The sequence below is a fragment of the Rhea pennata genome, chromosome 14 (genome assembly GCF_028389875.1).
Source record: "Rhea pennata isolate bPtePen1 chromosome 14, bPtePen1.pri, whole genome shotgun sequence".
Taxonomy (NCBI): domain Eukaryota; kingdom Metazoa; phylum Chordata; class Aves; order Rheiformes; family Rheidae; genus Rhea; species Rhea pennata.
Window position 1 is genome coordinate 8,691,768 of NC_084676.1, and position 16,283 is coordinate 8,708,050.

The window sequence follows — 16,283 nt, forward strand, 5'->3', positions numbered from 1 at the left end:
TCAGCATGATACACCAAGGTTTAAATAAAACAAAAGCAGTATCTAAAATATCTAAAACAAACAAACAAACAAAAAGTGCTTTTTTGTGAGTGAAAACGTAAGTTTCATACAGCTCCGGTGGTGGAATTTCTCATTGTTTGTTCAAAATTTCTGCACTGATGTTGTGTGCCTATGGACAGAGGCAGGAACAACAAAAAATTTCATTACCAGTTGATAGCATAAAACAGTTATAATTTTACAGTTTATGGAGTTTATAGTCTTTTAAACTAAGGGATTATATTTTCTTGACTTGGATCTCATGCATTCACTAATTTGTTTTTTTCTTTTAATTTGAGAGAAGAGTGTTTTAATGAACAAAGGTAAATGCGGAGTGATGAGTTTAATTTTGATGATATAGTATCATAGATGAGCTCATTCACCTTTTATGATTCTAATGTCCATAAAAACTCTAATTTAAAAGCAAAATTTTTTTATTGGTGATTCTTCAACAATGTAAATATATTTCAAGATTTTATTTAATTTGTCCAAGTTATATTTTAAAAAGTTTTTTTTGTTGTTTGTTTTTTTTTTGTTTTTTTTTTTACTTTAGACAGAGCTATTCACTTAGAAATCCTAGAAGTTATTTTGTGGGACTAGATCTGCATTTACTTAAGATCTTTGCACTGACATCAATGGAAAGTTTGAGGTCTGTAAGTGTCAGTGTGTCATCGGAGCCTCTAGTTGGGTATATTTTTGTAATACTGTTTCACTTGTGATATTCTCTGCATACTTATTCATACAATAGCTCTATCAGCCATTTAATGGAATAACTAGTCTAGTACCAAATTGGCTATTTTGTTAATAATTTAAAACTAGAATTTGAAAGCACTAAGTAGTGTACCAGTCTAATCCAGTAAGAAGAGTAAATTAATTCCTGTGTCTGCTGCTGCAGCTCACCAGATCACAGAATTAATATGGAATATACTAGGAATAAATTTACATTATTTGTTTTTTTAATGTTGAGCCTTTTGCCCAACATAATATAGCAGGCCAGCGTGGTTCATAAGGTTCATCAGTTCTGCTCCGGAATCCAGATGTGGTCTGATCTGATAATCAGGTTCGCAATCCCTTAAGCAATATATAGTGAATCAAATAGGAGAGGATCAGAAAAGAGTGATCAGAGAACATCGTCCTGCCTATAGACTGCTTTGGGAATGAGGAAAGGAACTGACTCATGCTCTTTGACTTACAGTGAGAAAACAGATTCGTTTAATGGATGTGACTATTTTATCTATGAAGGGGGGCAAATATTATATAACTGTTTTCATGCATAAGAGCCAGAAATGGGTCATAATTGCAGAATTTGGTTCAGATACAGGTTTTCATTAGGAATAGGACCTAACTTACATTCCATCCTTAATTAGATCCAACACTGATGAACTGATTTTACTAAACGTGTAGCCCTTTGTGAGATTACTAAATTCCTTTTATATTGCTACATGGAATACTGTGAAATTATGCTTGTAGCTTCAGATACTATGTGAGAAAATATTAGTGCTGTAAGAAATAAACCTCAAAACATGAGGATCAAAATTTCCTCTATACAGCTGTTACTATATTCAACATTGACAGTCTGCTGAAGAGGAGGATGAATAGTTACTAGAACTGCTGCCTGCAGTGTAGTATCTTTGCTTAGATGTTATGGGCCAGCATATCTGTAGTAGGCTACCACAGACCTTAACACCAGTTTTTCACACGCCCTCTTACAGCTTTTCAGAACAGCAGGGGATGGGGAGAAGAGAAATGCTGATTAGTGCTTCCATTCACAGCTACTTGTAAAATCAAGGTCGAAGTTAATGCATGCTCCTTTGTGCTGTGGAAGTCTCTGCAGTAGGGAGAGATTTGAAGGCTGGCAGAGGCACTGGTGCCCTGTCAGGTTTTGCTCCATGCTATCCGGAAGATACCTTAAAGCCTAAAAGCCAAAAGACCAGTACAGAAGCACAGCAGAAGCTGCTCTTGAATGTCCACGATATCCACTGAATCCCATGTAATTTCTTGGAAATTTGATGACTCAGGAGGAGAATGTCCTGTTTTTTCCACCCAGCAAACCATCAGGTTGGCTGCAGGGCTTCCCCTGAGCTATTCCAGAGGGGAAGTGTGGCCAAACCTTTTGTTAAATTTCACGCTGTACTTGTGTCATATGCTAAGGCATGTATGTGTTTTTTTGGATCTTACCTGAGCTTTCTTCTTTTTCAAGACACCCCTCAGTTATTTGTAGATAGCATTCACATCATTTTGTGACTTCTCTCTTTGAAGCCTATTCTATTATTTCTTCAGATATCTTTATTATCTTGCTAGTCTCCAATTTTTGATTCTTTCTTTGTAGTGAAGGGCACAGTATTGCAGGTGTACACATAAAGATGAGTAAACTTGGGAGTATTATATTTCTGCTACTTGAGGACCTAATATGTGTCATAAGCTATGGCTTATATACTCTAACCTGGTGTTATAAAGTGTTTTGTTCTATGGACTTCCTTATTTTCAATGGTAATACCAAAGTTCATCAATATCCTTCTGTTCATTTGTGGGCACATTTAATACTACCTTTTATTTAGGCTCAGTTTGTTACAGTTTTTTTCTAAGCCATCCTTATAGCAAAAGAAATACTCTTATATCATTTTGTGCCTTCTTCTGAGTTTGACAGTCACCCGCTATTCATTGAAACCAATGCAGTGATCCAGTACATTTCCCGTGTGTCTCCCAGATGATTAGCAGACATGCTAAAAAGGCACGGGGCCAAATTCTAACCTCTGGCTCCACAGTGTCATTCAGCTAACTTATTCCCACAGGTAACTGTATCCTCATCCTGTCGTAAGACACTGTGTCCAAGGTTTTACTTTACCGTAACTTTCCTTTCATCTGTTAATTCTGTAATTACATAAATATGTTCTCTGGAAGGATTTGATCTGGAAGCCTCTGTGAGGTTTTTTTTCCTTCTAGGTTATAGTAATTCTGATTTATGCTTCCATTAGGGGTGGAAGAAGAAAAAAGCCCAAGCTACCGTGATACAACCCTTCTAGTTTCCTCCTAGACGAAGCCTGGCTTTGTCTTCAAGGAAGTGACTTGTCTAAGCAGGATCTCAGTGTAGAGCCCGCACAATTAAGAAGGATTTCTGAGGTAGACCCCAGCCATTTTAAGAATCTAGCTTAACTTTTATGTCCTAATTCAAATAAATAGTGTTTCATTGCTCTCTCAGTACCAATTTGTTCCCCATAAGTTTCTTCAAAAATTTAGTAGTGAAGGTGTTTTTTTGCTTAATTTTTGGATTTTCTATTACATTGTCAGATCTAATAATTTTGCTTTGCCCCTTTCTTAAATAAAGGTTGACAAGCTGGTACTGTCATCTTGGAATGGAGGCTTGGATGGGTTTGCTGATACTGATTACTGTCTTTGATGTGCCTGATGCATCAAGTTTTGATGCATCTTTTTGTGTTGTTCCGGATTTGCAGTTTGATCACCTCTCAGACTCTTGTTTCTTTTCCACTGTATTCCCCTCTGTAACTAAATTTCCAACCACCCTGCTGTATGCTTTTGTTACGTCTGTTGGATTCATTGCTGTTTTCTCCACAGATGCTCTAACCCCTTTGATCTAGACTACTACACACATTTATTGACTTTTCTGGAGGTCTAAGTAAGGTGAAAATACTTTGGACAATCAATGATATCTTTGTGTTCATTATTCTGCATAGATTAGAAAACTGCCTTTATGGCAATGTGGTATTTTAATGGCAATCAGAATTGTCACTGCAAAGAACGTGATAAACATACCGAGTTGAATGGAAGCCTGACTTACGTCCTCTTCCTCCACAAGCTAATGCCTCCTGGGTCTTGCCATCTGTATGTTTGATGAGGGGTGATAATAATGGAAAAACAGAGGTGTGCTGTCCTCTTCCAACGTACCAGAGACTGGAAGAGTGTCAGGCAACAGAAGGATGATACTGGCCCCAAGTGTGGCTATCAGTTCCTACATCAAGGCTCTTGCTAAAAGAAAAGCTACAGATCCCTCCCTGCACGGAGCACCTTCTCAGGCTTTATGTGGAAATGAATGTGGCTTCTTGCTAGGATATTAGCCAGCCACAGGAGGTGGTGCTTGCGCTTTTTTAATCCAGACTTCAGACCTTACAGAGGTGCTACCAGAGGTGTAACAATTTGGTGTATCTTACCTTCAAATTCTAGTGCTATAACTTCCTTAATGAAACATGCATGTTTTTTAGGCTGTGTTTAAATAGTTTCAAAATTATATTTTTTTATATTAGATTAGTTTTAGAATGGTTGTTTTAAGTGGTTACTGTAAATTAACACTTCTTCCAGGTTTTTTTAAGTTTGTTATATATTTGATTTTGCCACTGCACAGAAGTGTGTTCAAATTGTGAATGTATCACTGAATGTTGTTTTGCAATGTATGCAGTTATATTAATAATTGAAACCTAGTAATTTCCAACATACTTTGAAGCACAGGGATGCTGTAAGTATCCAGGTTATATACCTGAAGTACATGATGACATAAGAATCATAAATAAAATTCTATTGCTAATATTACTATCACGCTGTTCTTAGTATGAGTGTTAATCCAGAAATTTCCCTCTGGAAAAGAGGGGAATATGTCAGCATATTATGCAACACTTTCATTAAACTGTTTATACAGATTTATTCAGCTAAGTTTTTTTTAAATAAATGTGAGCTGACATTGCTAACCTCTGCATGTTTAGATAAGAGTTGTTTTTCTGAATGCAAAGACTTTTTTTTAAAAAAAAAAGAATGTATTTTTAAAACAATGAGTAATTCTTTACTCAGTAGGCTTTGTATTATGTAAGGTATTCAAAGTCAGCATGCCTGGAAGTTAGTGCCTTACAGCTACACAGTGCCAAGTCACAACCAAGAGAAACCATCAACCTAATGAACTTTTTCTATCAGAAACTGGGCTAGCAAGTAGAGAACATGGGAATTTCATATATTAATGAGATTGAAAAACATGTTAATAAATTTGAATCACAATAGAGATATTCTCTAGAAGAATTAACGTAGGGCTCAGGGAGCTAAGATAGTTAAAACAAATATACTGCTGCCCTCCTGATCCACTGTTGTTGTATCTGAATTAGCACACAGTTGCCAAAGGAGATAAGATGGCCCGGAAAGAGCAAATAAAAACTTAATCTGCCCTTTAGCTGTATTTAACATTGTACCTTTCTTCCCCTTCAAGGTGGGTTAGCTACGAATTTAGTTTTTCCTGGCAGCTTTCTGACCAAGCAAGAGCCCAGCTTTAACCAGAGAGGCTGAATGGTTTTCTTCTGGTCTCTCGTTTTCAGAGGAGTGAAGCAGCGTGCTCTGAAATGGCATGGAGCCAGCTCAGGTACGGCTTTGCCACCTGCCATTTCCCCTCAGCGGCTGCTCGTTGCAGCTTTCCTAGCTTCTTTTCACCACTTTAACAGTGAATAAGTGGAAAAGCCCCCCCCCCTTTTTTTTCCTCAGTTTTTCCGCTATCATATCTATAACTGGCTCTTTCAAAAAAGAGGAGAGAAACCATACGGAGGAATATGTTTTATTTCAGCCGATGTAAAACTGTTGACATATACATGTGGCCCTTTGCAGGCCACCTTGCAATAGCTTTGGATGGGCTGCAAATGGACAAGGTGGCTCTTCCCAGCTTTCTGACTACGTTGCCTTAACAGGGCTCCAGGCCCGAGCTCCTATGTCCTGCTCCAAAGCGGCGCTTGTTAGCTTAGGCTTGTCTAAAGCTCTTACTTCACCTGTGATTTAGTGTGGGCTTGTCTCCAGCCTGGCCAGTGCACAGCAACCTTTGATCCTGTCTGCCCGAAGCTACCGTGCATTTGGCCCTCCTAGGGACGAGGGATTCACGCGAAGGTACCCAAGACTGATGTCTTTGGCAGAGCTGCACCTTTCACCCTAAGCAGCAGAAGTGCTTCTAGTGTGCAGCACAAGTGAGGAAATAGACGTGACTGTAAGAGCTTCTAGAGAAAAGACAAATACTAAAATGCCTGTGTGTACAGATTCAGGTGATTAAAATTTACAGCATGTTAAAATGCAGCAGCAGCATGAAACTCTCAAAAATTCCGTGTAAAAACTCAGACGCTCACTGGTCTGCGTTGCTGGCGCTTTCAACAGTGCTGCCACTGTCCCCGTCTCAAAGGACGCTTTCTTCCCGCGGGTCCTGGGCAGGGCTTTGCCCTCCTGTTCGCAGCACAGCTAACGTGGCTTGAGGAGCAAGTCCAAGCCTGGGACAGCGGGTATTCCCCTCACAGGGGCTTATCGAGAGACCTGTAACGAGAGTGGGCATGGATCGTGAAAGCTAATCCTTTCTCCTAAACTTACATTCTTGCATTATCACAGAGCAACTGCAGCTGAAACAACTAGCAAGGCACAGAGAGCCCCGCTAGCCTCTGACTGTGCTGCTGAAACTGGGAGTTTGATACGAGGGAAATTTGAGGAAGTTCCAGTTTTAGCCTAGAGCGTTTTGCAGAAGCAGTCAGAAGGTGATTTATTTCTGCGATCCATGGTAATATTCCAACTGACATCGGAATAAAGGTCAAGTCAAGTGTGTGAGGTTTTCTCTCTGCAGCCGCGTCCCTTGCAATGCCACATTTAATTACTGTAAGAACAGGATGCACGCACGCCGGTTGTTTATAGCACTTTATCCCTTTTGCTTTTGTAGCCATCTAGAAACCAGCCATCCAGCTGTGACCCTGAACCAAACAAACTTTGGGTTGCAACAAAGAAAGCATTAATGCAATTTATATTATTACTTCAGATTTAGGAAAAATAAGAAACTTCACAAAAAGGCAAATTTATGTTTTTGAAGGAGCAGAACGTATTGCATACATGTATATTAGATTTAATGAAACAGTAAAACTGGGCTGTGAAGAGCCACATTTGTCAGGGAATTCAATGTGCTACGCAGTCTTTTGGATGCTAGCTGCTTTGCCAGAACCCTACACATGAGAAATACTGACACTGGGGGTTAGTTTCTCATATAAGTTAGAAGAAAGGCTAGGATATGGGAAGGGTTGTGCCTGCATTTTTTTATACATATATACACATGTGTATATGTGTGTGTGTGTGTGTGTGCATGTGTGTATTTATGTATCTTTATATATGTATCTATATAAATGTATATAACAAATATAGAAATATATATGTTATTCTCTAGGTACTGTCTGTCATTTATCTCTGTCTGAAATGAAATAGGGTTATATTAAAACACAGAAGGCTAGATCTTCTTCTCTTATGTCTCTTCCTCTTTTTAAAAGTGCGAGAGACTGGAATTTAGTTTTCTTCCCTACTTGTCAAGCCTTCTCCACAAACTTAATGCATCTTTAAGCCATGTATAAAAAGCCCTGTATACCAGTTCATGTTCTTGCCCTCAAAATGAACTCAACGTTCTGGTAAATTTAATGCTTCTGGGCTGCTCTGAAGGATGCAACAGTAAAGGTCACACAGCCTAAAGCAACATGATTTTCTTCAGGTAATGTTATGTTTGGCCCAGTTTCTGCCCATTTATTTTTGGAGTATTCTAAGTTTCCAGCAGGTAACTGGAAATAAAGGTGTTTAGAAATGGAAGATTTTAGCTTGCATTTTGCTACGTGGAATTCTAAGGTGTTGGCCTTCCAGCATACAGCACTTTTAGATAGGAAAAAGACTTTATATTAGTTTTGGTTATTGCATGGAGGGTCTCTTGCTAACTAAAGTACAAGGTAATATAGCCAGATGAGAAGATCTCAAAACCCAATTCCGTTTAGAAGAGGGCTGTTGTGGGAGAGAGTAGTTTGACTTTTGTTTCTTCTAGATTTTTTGTATCATAAGGCATATACAGTATATCTTCGTACGTAATATAAAAATACGCGTGCACACACACGGTCTCATTAACAGCTCTCTTAACTGTGAACAGATCACTCCTCTTGAAATGCATCTTCTGAAACTTCTATAATATTGAACATAGTCATGTTTTACAAAAACACTTAGCCTATTTGCGTGTTAGTAATCTAGTTCTTCTCTTGTTTCCATAGAAAGTATGAGTGTCAGGAGCAAACTGCACACTGTTGCCAAATAAAGTAATTTTACATTCTTTCCTAAAAAAAAAAAAAAAAAAAAAAAAAAAAAAGTGCTTTCCTAAAGAGTAAGTGCTCTATGTACTTTGTTCAACACGGAATGACAGCAAAATATTGTTCTACAGTCAGGTTCTGTTATATATATGCCACGTATTTATTATTTAATTATATATATGCAATGTACGTAAGTAGAGATATGTTACGCACCTACTAGGAGAGTAACATGTCTCCCAATAAATTATCTTTCCTTCATTTTAAATGTGTTCTGAAATCCTCCTCCTATCTATATATTTATATTATTTATATATGTTATATAATACTATAACATCTTATAACTAATCAAACTTCAGAAAATTTAGATTTCCAAGTACAAAGGACCTCCAAAATGTCAGGAAGAAAACAATATTTCAATTTTTATTTGCTGTAGAATTAATGCATGCATCAAAACGACATACATGTAATACAAAATTTGCTATGATACTGAATGTATATTGCATACACAGGGATTTACTTAGAGATAAATCTGAAATGACTAACCATTTTTTGGCAACAAATTTATTTCATTCTTGTCACTCATTTCTAAATGAGTGACAAAATGTTAGCCTCTTCCCAAAACATTAGACTATCAATGTACAAGTGAATCATGCTTGAATGTTCTAATTCTGAAAAAAAAAACTCTACAGATTTTCTGATTATTTTAAAGCAGAACACTATTCTTTTTAATGTAGTCAAGATTAGACCTCTCAGTCCTGCAAAGTCCGTAGCATTGGAGCTCCCAGTATTTCAGGCTTCAGAGCCAGCACTGAACTCATAATAAGTACATTTCATTTGGAAATTCATTGTCAAAAATTAGAAATTCATCCCCCTTTTTTTTTCACACTGAAAATTTGTCTGTGACTTCCAAAATGACATTAGAAAGTCTGATCCTAAGAGTCTTTTTGCTGAATTAATTTACAATTGGATTTCTCCCCAGTGTTTTATTCAGCATTTGTCATCGCTCCCAAAGCCTTGCGCAGCCCTAAGCCTGCTTCTGTCGGTCTTTGAGCAAGGCCCAACAGCCATGCTGCTGGTCTCCCCCGCAGTCGTGATCCTAAACCTGTCGCCACAAGTGAGCATGTTTTATGCAGGTGGTTGAAGCACTGGTAGCCTGCCACACAATCCACCTTCTGCTTCTAATCTGTCAGTAGCTCGTGCGCCCTTCTGACAAATATTTGCTGTGTAATGCTCTGCATGTTGTATCTGACTTCCTACAAGAAAAATAACATTAATGTGTTTTACAGAAGTCTGTTCTAGAGAAGCATCTGGATGTTCAGAACTCACCATTGTTTTTGCTGTCTAGTTCGTATCTCGAAACCGTAACTATATCTGAATCATACGTTAGAAATTTTGTTAGTTGTGGTGATGATAAAATGTTCTATACAGTTTTCATCTTTCATGAAACTAATTAAAAAAAGAGGGCACTGAGAAGCTTTCTTACAAGCAATTTTGCTGTGTTTCTGTATTCGATTTTGGGTGACAGCTATGCCTGTTAATGTGTATTTTGTACAACAATGTAATAGGAGACCATAACAGAAATTTCATGAGATGTGGGTCTTACTTATCATAGATGGAAGCGAGTACCTCTTGGATATAGGTCTTTCTGGAAGAACTTACTGAAGAAAACAATTACTTAAAGTATTATCCATGCTGATGACTAATTCACTTATATAGTTTCCCACAGACTAAAATATATACATGCGAATAGATTAATATTTCAACATCTAAATAAAACCTGTTTTATAAAACAAGTATCTCTCAGTAAGGATCTAGGCTGCCTAATACCTAGTTTCTTAGCCAAATGGTGTCATTTGTTGGACTTCCATTCTGATTGCATTTGCTTTCTCCTGAACTTCTCAGCAGTAAAAAGAGATGTTGCTAAGAATGTATTTTACATTTCAAAAATTTCAGTTCTATATAAGTCAATTGATTTATGTTTATTTTCAGTGTTTATGAAATTGGCCATGTAGAAATAAATATTTTCAGGTAGTGCAGGCAGACTTATTTGTTAAATTTTTAAGCTTTCCTAAGAAAATTTTTGATGCATATCTTTAACATAGTAGAAGTTTATTTGTTTCATGGAAGAGTTTTTAAATTATAATCACTTACAAAGAATGCGAGGGAGGGGATGGTGATGATTTTGCAATCTCACAGTGTGAAAAAAAAAAATCTGTACCTGAAATTTCTTAAAGAGAAGGCAACTACTTCTAAATATCATCAATATGAAGTTTATTGAAATCTGCAACCATTCTTCCTTTTCTTTCCTGATTAGAATTAACCTTAACTACTATTTAATTTCATCATTATGATATACATTCTTGGGGATTAGAAAATGATTTTTTTTTTCTTCTTCTTTTATGTTTTTATTTATTGCATTATTCCTGGTTTTGGATGAAGAGTGAAAATTTCATTCTAGATCACAATTTGAGAAGTCATGATTAAGTTTAATATTTATTTAAGTTCCATTAAACTCATACATCTGCTTACATAGTGCCCTAAGGAAGGTCATTTCCTGAATCAGAGCCCTCTTTATTGCTTGTGATCAGCTATATTTGCTGCGCTAAAATGGCAATTGCATGTACAACTTCAAAGCCTTGAATATTCAAAGATATTTCTTTCCTTCCACTTTACTAGAGATTGCATTGGGTTGAATTATCTTAGCCAGAATTGAGGAGGAGGAAGTTGTTTTTCTACAGAATCATAGCATATACTCTACTCTTCTTTTTGGTTGGCTAAAGTGATTTATCTCCCTTTACTTTGAAAAGTCCAAAGATGTGTATGGAGTATTTTACAAGATGGTTGTTGTAAGCTTCAAGCTGAGGTTGGGACTGGATACCAGTATGCCCTTTTCCCTCTTTGCCCTGTTTTGTGCCATAAGGCATACAGTAGTCCTGATTTTGCACATTTACTTACTTTTAGTTCAGATTTTTTGAATGCAGTCACATCATGGTTTTTATTCAATGGTTTTGTCAAGTCAAAGACACTTTTCTGTCCTTCATTTTATGTGGCCGCTTATTCTGCAATGTCCAAAGTATAGAACTTATGCATATGTAATGGATGATAAAGCATATGCTTCAAGCTTTCTCCAGAATCCTAGAATTCAACTAAGGAACTGATGATGATGATCAAGAAATCACATGTATCAGAGGGTAAAACTTAATACTTAGGAATCGAATTACAAGTAGTTACAGAAGTGTTAAAGCTCAGTGTCTAGACCTCACATTTTCTCTCCCTTTCTTGTTTTAAAATTCTTTATGGGCTTAGAATCGCTTAGAATTTTAGGTTTTAAAAAAGTTCAGATTTAAAAGTTAAAAAGATAGATCAAAGTCATTTAGGTAAAAAGTCAGTTTAAAAGATAGTTTTAAAAAGTTTCCGGTTGAACTTATAAGGTTTCTGAGGATTTTCTGACCTGAAACCAAACAAAATAACTTGAAATCACGTGAGCCACATTTTTCTCTCCTCTGACTTCATGCCTTACGGCCTGACCCAAATTTTAGGTGTACAATGTAATTTGAGCCAGTGCATGCTGATGTGGTTTTATAAACAGTTACTTCAGTGCTGGCAGTAAATTCCGTGCTGTACAGACAACAGAAACGCAGGGTTTGTTACATTCTTAAGAACGTTGTTTCATGTATGGATATTTTGAAAGATAAGGCATTTGTCTTTTATGAGTTCCTACAGCTCTGTCTTAGCAGAATTGCTTTGCATGTCAAGAATGTCCGTATAGCTGTAGGCGGGAGCCATTTTAAAATCATTAATTTTTATTTCCGGGGTGAAATCAGCAGCAGCTTATTCAGCACTCCTACCTTCCTTCCATACCCTGCCTTGGGTAGCCAGCGCAGTCCCCAGAGATCAGCAGTTCCTAAGCAGTAAGGCAAGCCCTGCTAATGGGGTGGAAGATCCCTATTAGGTGTGATGTGCACTTTGGACCTTCAGCTAGTCTTTCTAGATCTACTGTGACTAGAGAAGAATGGGATGTTACTGGTTTTCCAAGTAAAGGTCAGCTGCTAAGGGATGCAGAAGTATACCATAGTTAATATTAAGGTCTTTATCTCTCTAAGAAATTTAATTATGTGCCTAGGCATATATGTTGGTCTTCATTACTAAAGGGATCTTTTTTCTTCCCCTCTTGAGAATGTCAGTTCATGAGACTTACAAATACTGAGACCTAATCTCAGGTGTTAATCTTAGTAATAAACCAGCTACCTCTGCTCTTGCTTTTTGGCTTACCTCACCTTTTTTTTTTTTTTTTTTTTTTTTGGGGGGGGGAGCCTAATGGCACTTTTACTTAACAAAAGACTTTGTTATTTCTGTAGAGTTTTCAACTGTGTTTTGTTTCATCGGATTTTGCAGTCAGAAATTCTAGCTCTCTGTCTATTTTATTCATAGCTTCTGTTCCATTTTGCATTAAAATGAGCTGTCAGTACCTGCTTCTAATTGAAGATTAGCTTATAGGTGAAAGTGAATACTAGGAAGTAAAAGTGTGGATATTTTATCTTTTTAATTCATCAGTACAAATGTACCTCCTACTATAAAGCTGTGTTTGGTATAACAGTGGAACATAATCAGCAACATATTGATTTATTAGATGCTAGTAGTTTGAGAGAAAAAACCACCCTGAAAGGATTACTTATGTACATATGTATGTAGGTATGTATGAATGTGGGATTTGTAATTTCATTGTATTTTATAGTTGCTAATGTATTAGTGTAAGAGGAATTCCTCAAGATAGCCATCATTTTGGAGTTTCTAGATAGCAAGAAGACTATGTAACGGTAACATTTCTACACTTTCCTCTGTATTCCCTTCGTTTGAGGTCATCAAAAAGGTCAATGACTGATTCATGGCCTCTTTTAGGGCTCCAGAGTCAGCTTTTCCTCTGGTTGACCTGGACCTGTAACTGAATATCATTTATATCATATATTTTATCATCCACCTTTAAACTGATTAAAAAAAAAAAAAAAAGAAAAAGAAAAAGAAACTCTTGCATGGTTACTGAGTTCCCGTCACTTCTCCTTGACTTTTGCATTCACCTTTTATTTCCATGGCACTTGCTGCTGCTTTTCTTCATCTTCACATCCTCCCTCCCTTCCTTGTCCTTGGGAATTTCTCCATTAAGTTTGAACTCTCCTGTTCACCATGAAGAATCTAGTTCTATGGTTGAACAATCCTTCAGCAACAAGAGATCTTTTTAACCTTCTTCCACCTCCCTTTGAAACCACTTTTACACTTACTTTCCCCCCAGAATAATTTCAACAATTGTTTTCATATCATCCTATCTTCCTTGGTCACAGTGACCAGTTGGAAAAAATACATTTACATCACAAAGTTATGTTACCTTGACTAGCAGGGCAAGGCAGTAATAGCACCTCTGAAGCCAGAATACACTTATGCTAATTGTTGGCTTAGAGGTCCCTGTATCTTTTAATTAGTTGTCCTGTTAATACCCTAGAGTGCTTTAATTTTTAAATGACAGATAACAGCTACCTTATCTCTAAGGAAACTGGTCTTGATTTTATTAACTTGCAGGACAGAAGAATAATTGGCACATATCATTGTCCAGAAATGTATTCAACAAAGGTATCTTTCACTGTTTTCTATTTTTTTTTAATTTATTTATTTATTTATTTATTTATTTATTTTTGTTATCCTCAGGGACGTAAAATTGAGGTCCTGACCACTTGTGGTCATTAAAGATCCCATGGCACTTTTTTTTTTTTTTTTTATAGAACAGACATCTCAGCCCCAAGCATCTGGGCAAATATTGATTTATGTAACTGTTCTGCCTACCTAACATTCCCCACCACCACTCACCCACCCCATAGTTTCAATTGGCTATAGCATTCTTCATTTCCTCTACTAAAATGTAGTGTACTGTTCTGCACTGTCAGTCACCACATTTCACCTCAGAGGTGATTGCACTTCACGGACAAGTGAAGTGATTCTTCTTTCTAATGCTTGTAAAGCGCTTTGGGATCCTTTTGAATGGGCGGTGCTGTGTACAATAAATGTAATTCATTACTATTCTATCTAAGCTTCACTTAGTTACAAAAGCATGTTTTATTTAGAGTTGGGCGAACCTGCTTGATGGGAATAACATTCCCAGCTCTGTCTAATCTGACAATGAATCTTTTGTCAGAGGTTGTAAAATTAGGTTAACTTCTTATATTTATTTATTTATTTATTTTATTTTCACATTCTTTTGTACTTCTGGATTGGACCTTTGAGAGTACTTCAGATTGGAGGTTTGAAATACCATGAAAAAGACAGTTCCTGTAATGGTCGATCCACTGTTCCAGGTGCAGGAAGGCCAGATTAGTGCTGGAGAAGCACCTGAACTTTATGGTGCTTTCCTGGCCATTCAGACTTGAAGGTTCGCCCATCACTAATTTTTACTGTATTTTGACTTATTTCTTATGAAAAATCCTTGGAATATTGAAAAATGCTGTGCTCCAATTCTGATGTTGTATCAGTGTGGTGTGCGCAGAAGACAACCCTTTCCCTTAGAAGAATGTTCTTAATGTTATTTCTGGCCAGCATCACTAATCTCACTAACTGCTGCCAAGTCTGCCAGATATGTGCAGCAACTTGCTGCCTTAGCAAATTTACCAAGGACAGGTTCCTGGTTAAGTGATTTTATTGTAAGCAGCAGTAACAAAGGAATCAAAGCAAAACATTAACTAAAGGAAAGATGTTAGCTGTACCCTAAAATATGTCGATATAAGTCTTAACTGACTAATAGCTCTTCTCATATTTGATGTTCTATAGAAAGTATATGAGTTTGTAAGGAGCACTCAAATTTCTATTATTGTGGCAGATCAGAAGGATAAAATGTTTGGAGTAGAATCATCCTGAGACTTAAGATGTGAACAAATCTGTAGGCACCATAATCTTCCCAGACATAGTATCTTAGAACGCACAGCTTTGAGATGAAAATAACCAAGTTCTAAACTTTGGGGTAAAAACCATTGCATTAGTGGATGTTATGTCAGATTTACCCAATGTCATTATGACTAACATGTCTCCTCTTGCTAAGGCTTTGCGACATGATGGAAAATGTAGTTTATAAATGGCTTTGCACCCCCCCTTGTAAGATACTTCCCCTATTTGTTTATAAACATTCTTGGAGTTAAGGTACGCCAAGTGCCTACAATTGCTTTTATTTTCAGGATACCAAAAGTCTCTCTCTCTTTTTTTTTTTTTTTTTTTTTTTTTGTCTGAGATCTTATGACAAAAATATCAAATAATTTTGATCCCAGACATCTCTAATAATTTTCTGAATGACTGTATTCATTATAGGAAAATATTTGTAAGCCCTCTGGAGAAGTTATATAGACCTATTTGAAAGCTTTTGTTTTTCTTGTTTACTTTTGCTTGTATTACAATAGCTCAAAACTCTGTTTTGCCTAAATTCTGCATAATGCAGATGAGAACTGTTTTGATGGGCTTCCTGGCTACAACCTACTATTTCTTTAACATGCTTTATTTAATGCTGCAATGTTCTGGAAGGAATTTGTCTTGAATTTCAGCCCAACTTTTCCATTTTCTCATTACTTCTCAAAAAAAAAAAAAAACAAAAAAACAAAAAAAAACAAAAAAAAAAAAACTTAACATGCTAGGAAATTCAAAGTTTTCATACGGTTTTGACTGAAAACAAGCAAAAATAGATGATTTTGGCTATTTCACATTGTCATTACATTTAGTCCAAAACTAAAATACATTGAACTTAGAGGGGTGCAAACTCACATAGGTTGGAAGGAAAAGAAAAAAAAAGAAAAAGAAAAAAGGGAATTGCTCTCTCAAAGATAGTTTTTATGCATCACCTGAACAGATGTAATCACTCAAATGGCAGTGTTTCAGTTGGTCCAGAGCACTTTTGTGAAGTTTCTGTCTTCCCATTTCATAACATTGTGTGGTGGATGCTACTGAAAAGCATTCCTTTTCCACCCAGTTGCCTCATCAAGGCATGTGAAATACTGCATGATTTTCTTTGATACTGGAAAATATTATGTTATATTGGCTAGCAGAGTGAGGTACCTGCTGGTGACTGCTGTGTTTCACATATTACAGAATAGATTAATGCAGTATTATTTAGAAAGCCTCAAAAGTCACTGCTTATGTGCTTTTAATAATAATCATAGTATA

At 36.6% G+C, this 16,283-nt stretch overlaps 1 protein-coding gene across 5 annotated transcripts in view; it reads left to right on the plus strand.

Moving 5' to 3' along the window:
* GABRB2 (gamma-aminobutyric acid type A receptor subunit beta2) overlaps nucleotides 1-16,283 on the plus strand; it is a 165,446-nt gene that overhangs the window by 145,369 nt on the left and 3,794 nt on the right. For 4 of the 5 annotated variants that reach the window (XM_062587241.1, XM_062587243.1, XM_062587244.1 and 1 more), the window contains one exon: nucleotides 13,668-13,718. The exons of the other annotated variant lie outside the window; for it this stretch is intronic. In XM_062587241.1, the coding sequence (XP_062443225.1) occupies nucleotides 13,668-13,718 (51 nt within the window). The remainder of the gene's footprint in view (nucleotides 1-13,667; nucleotides 13,719-16,283) is intronic. 5 annotated transcript variants of the gene reach the window in all.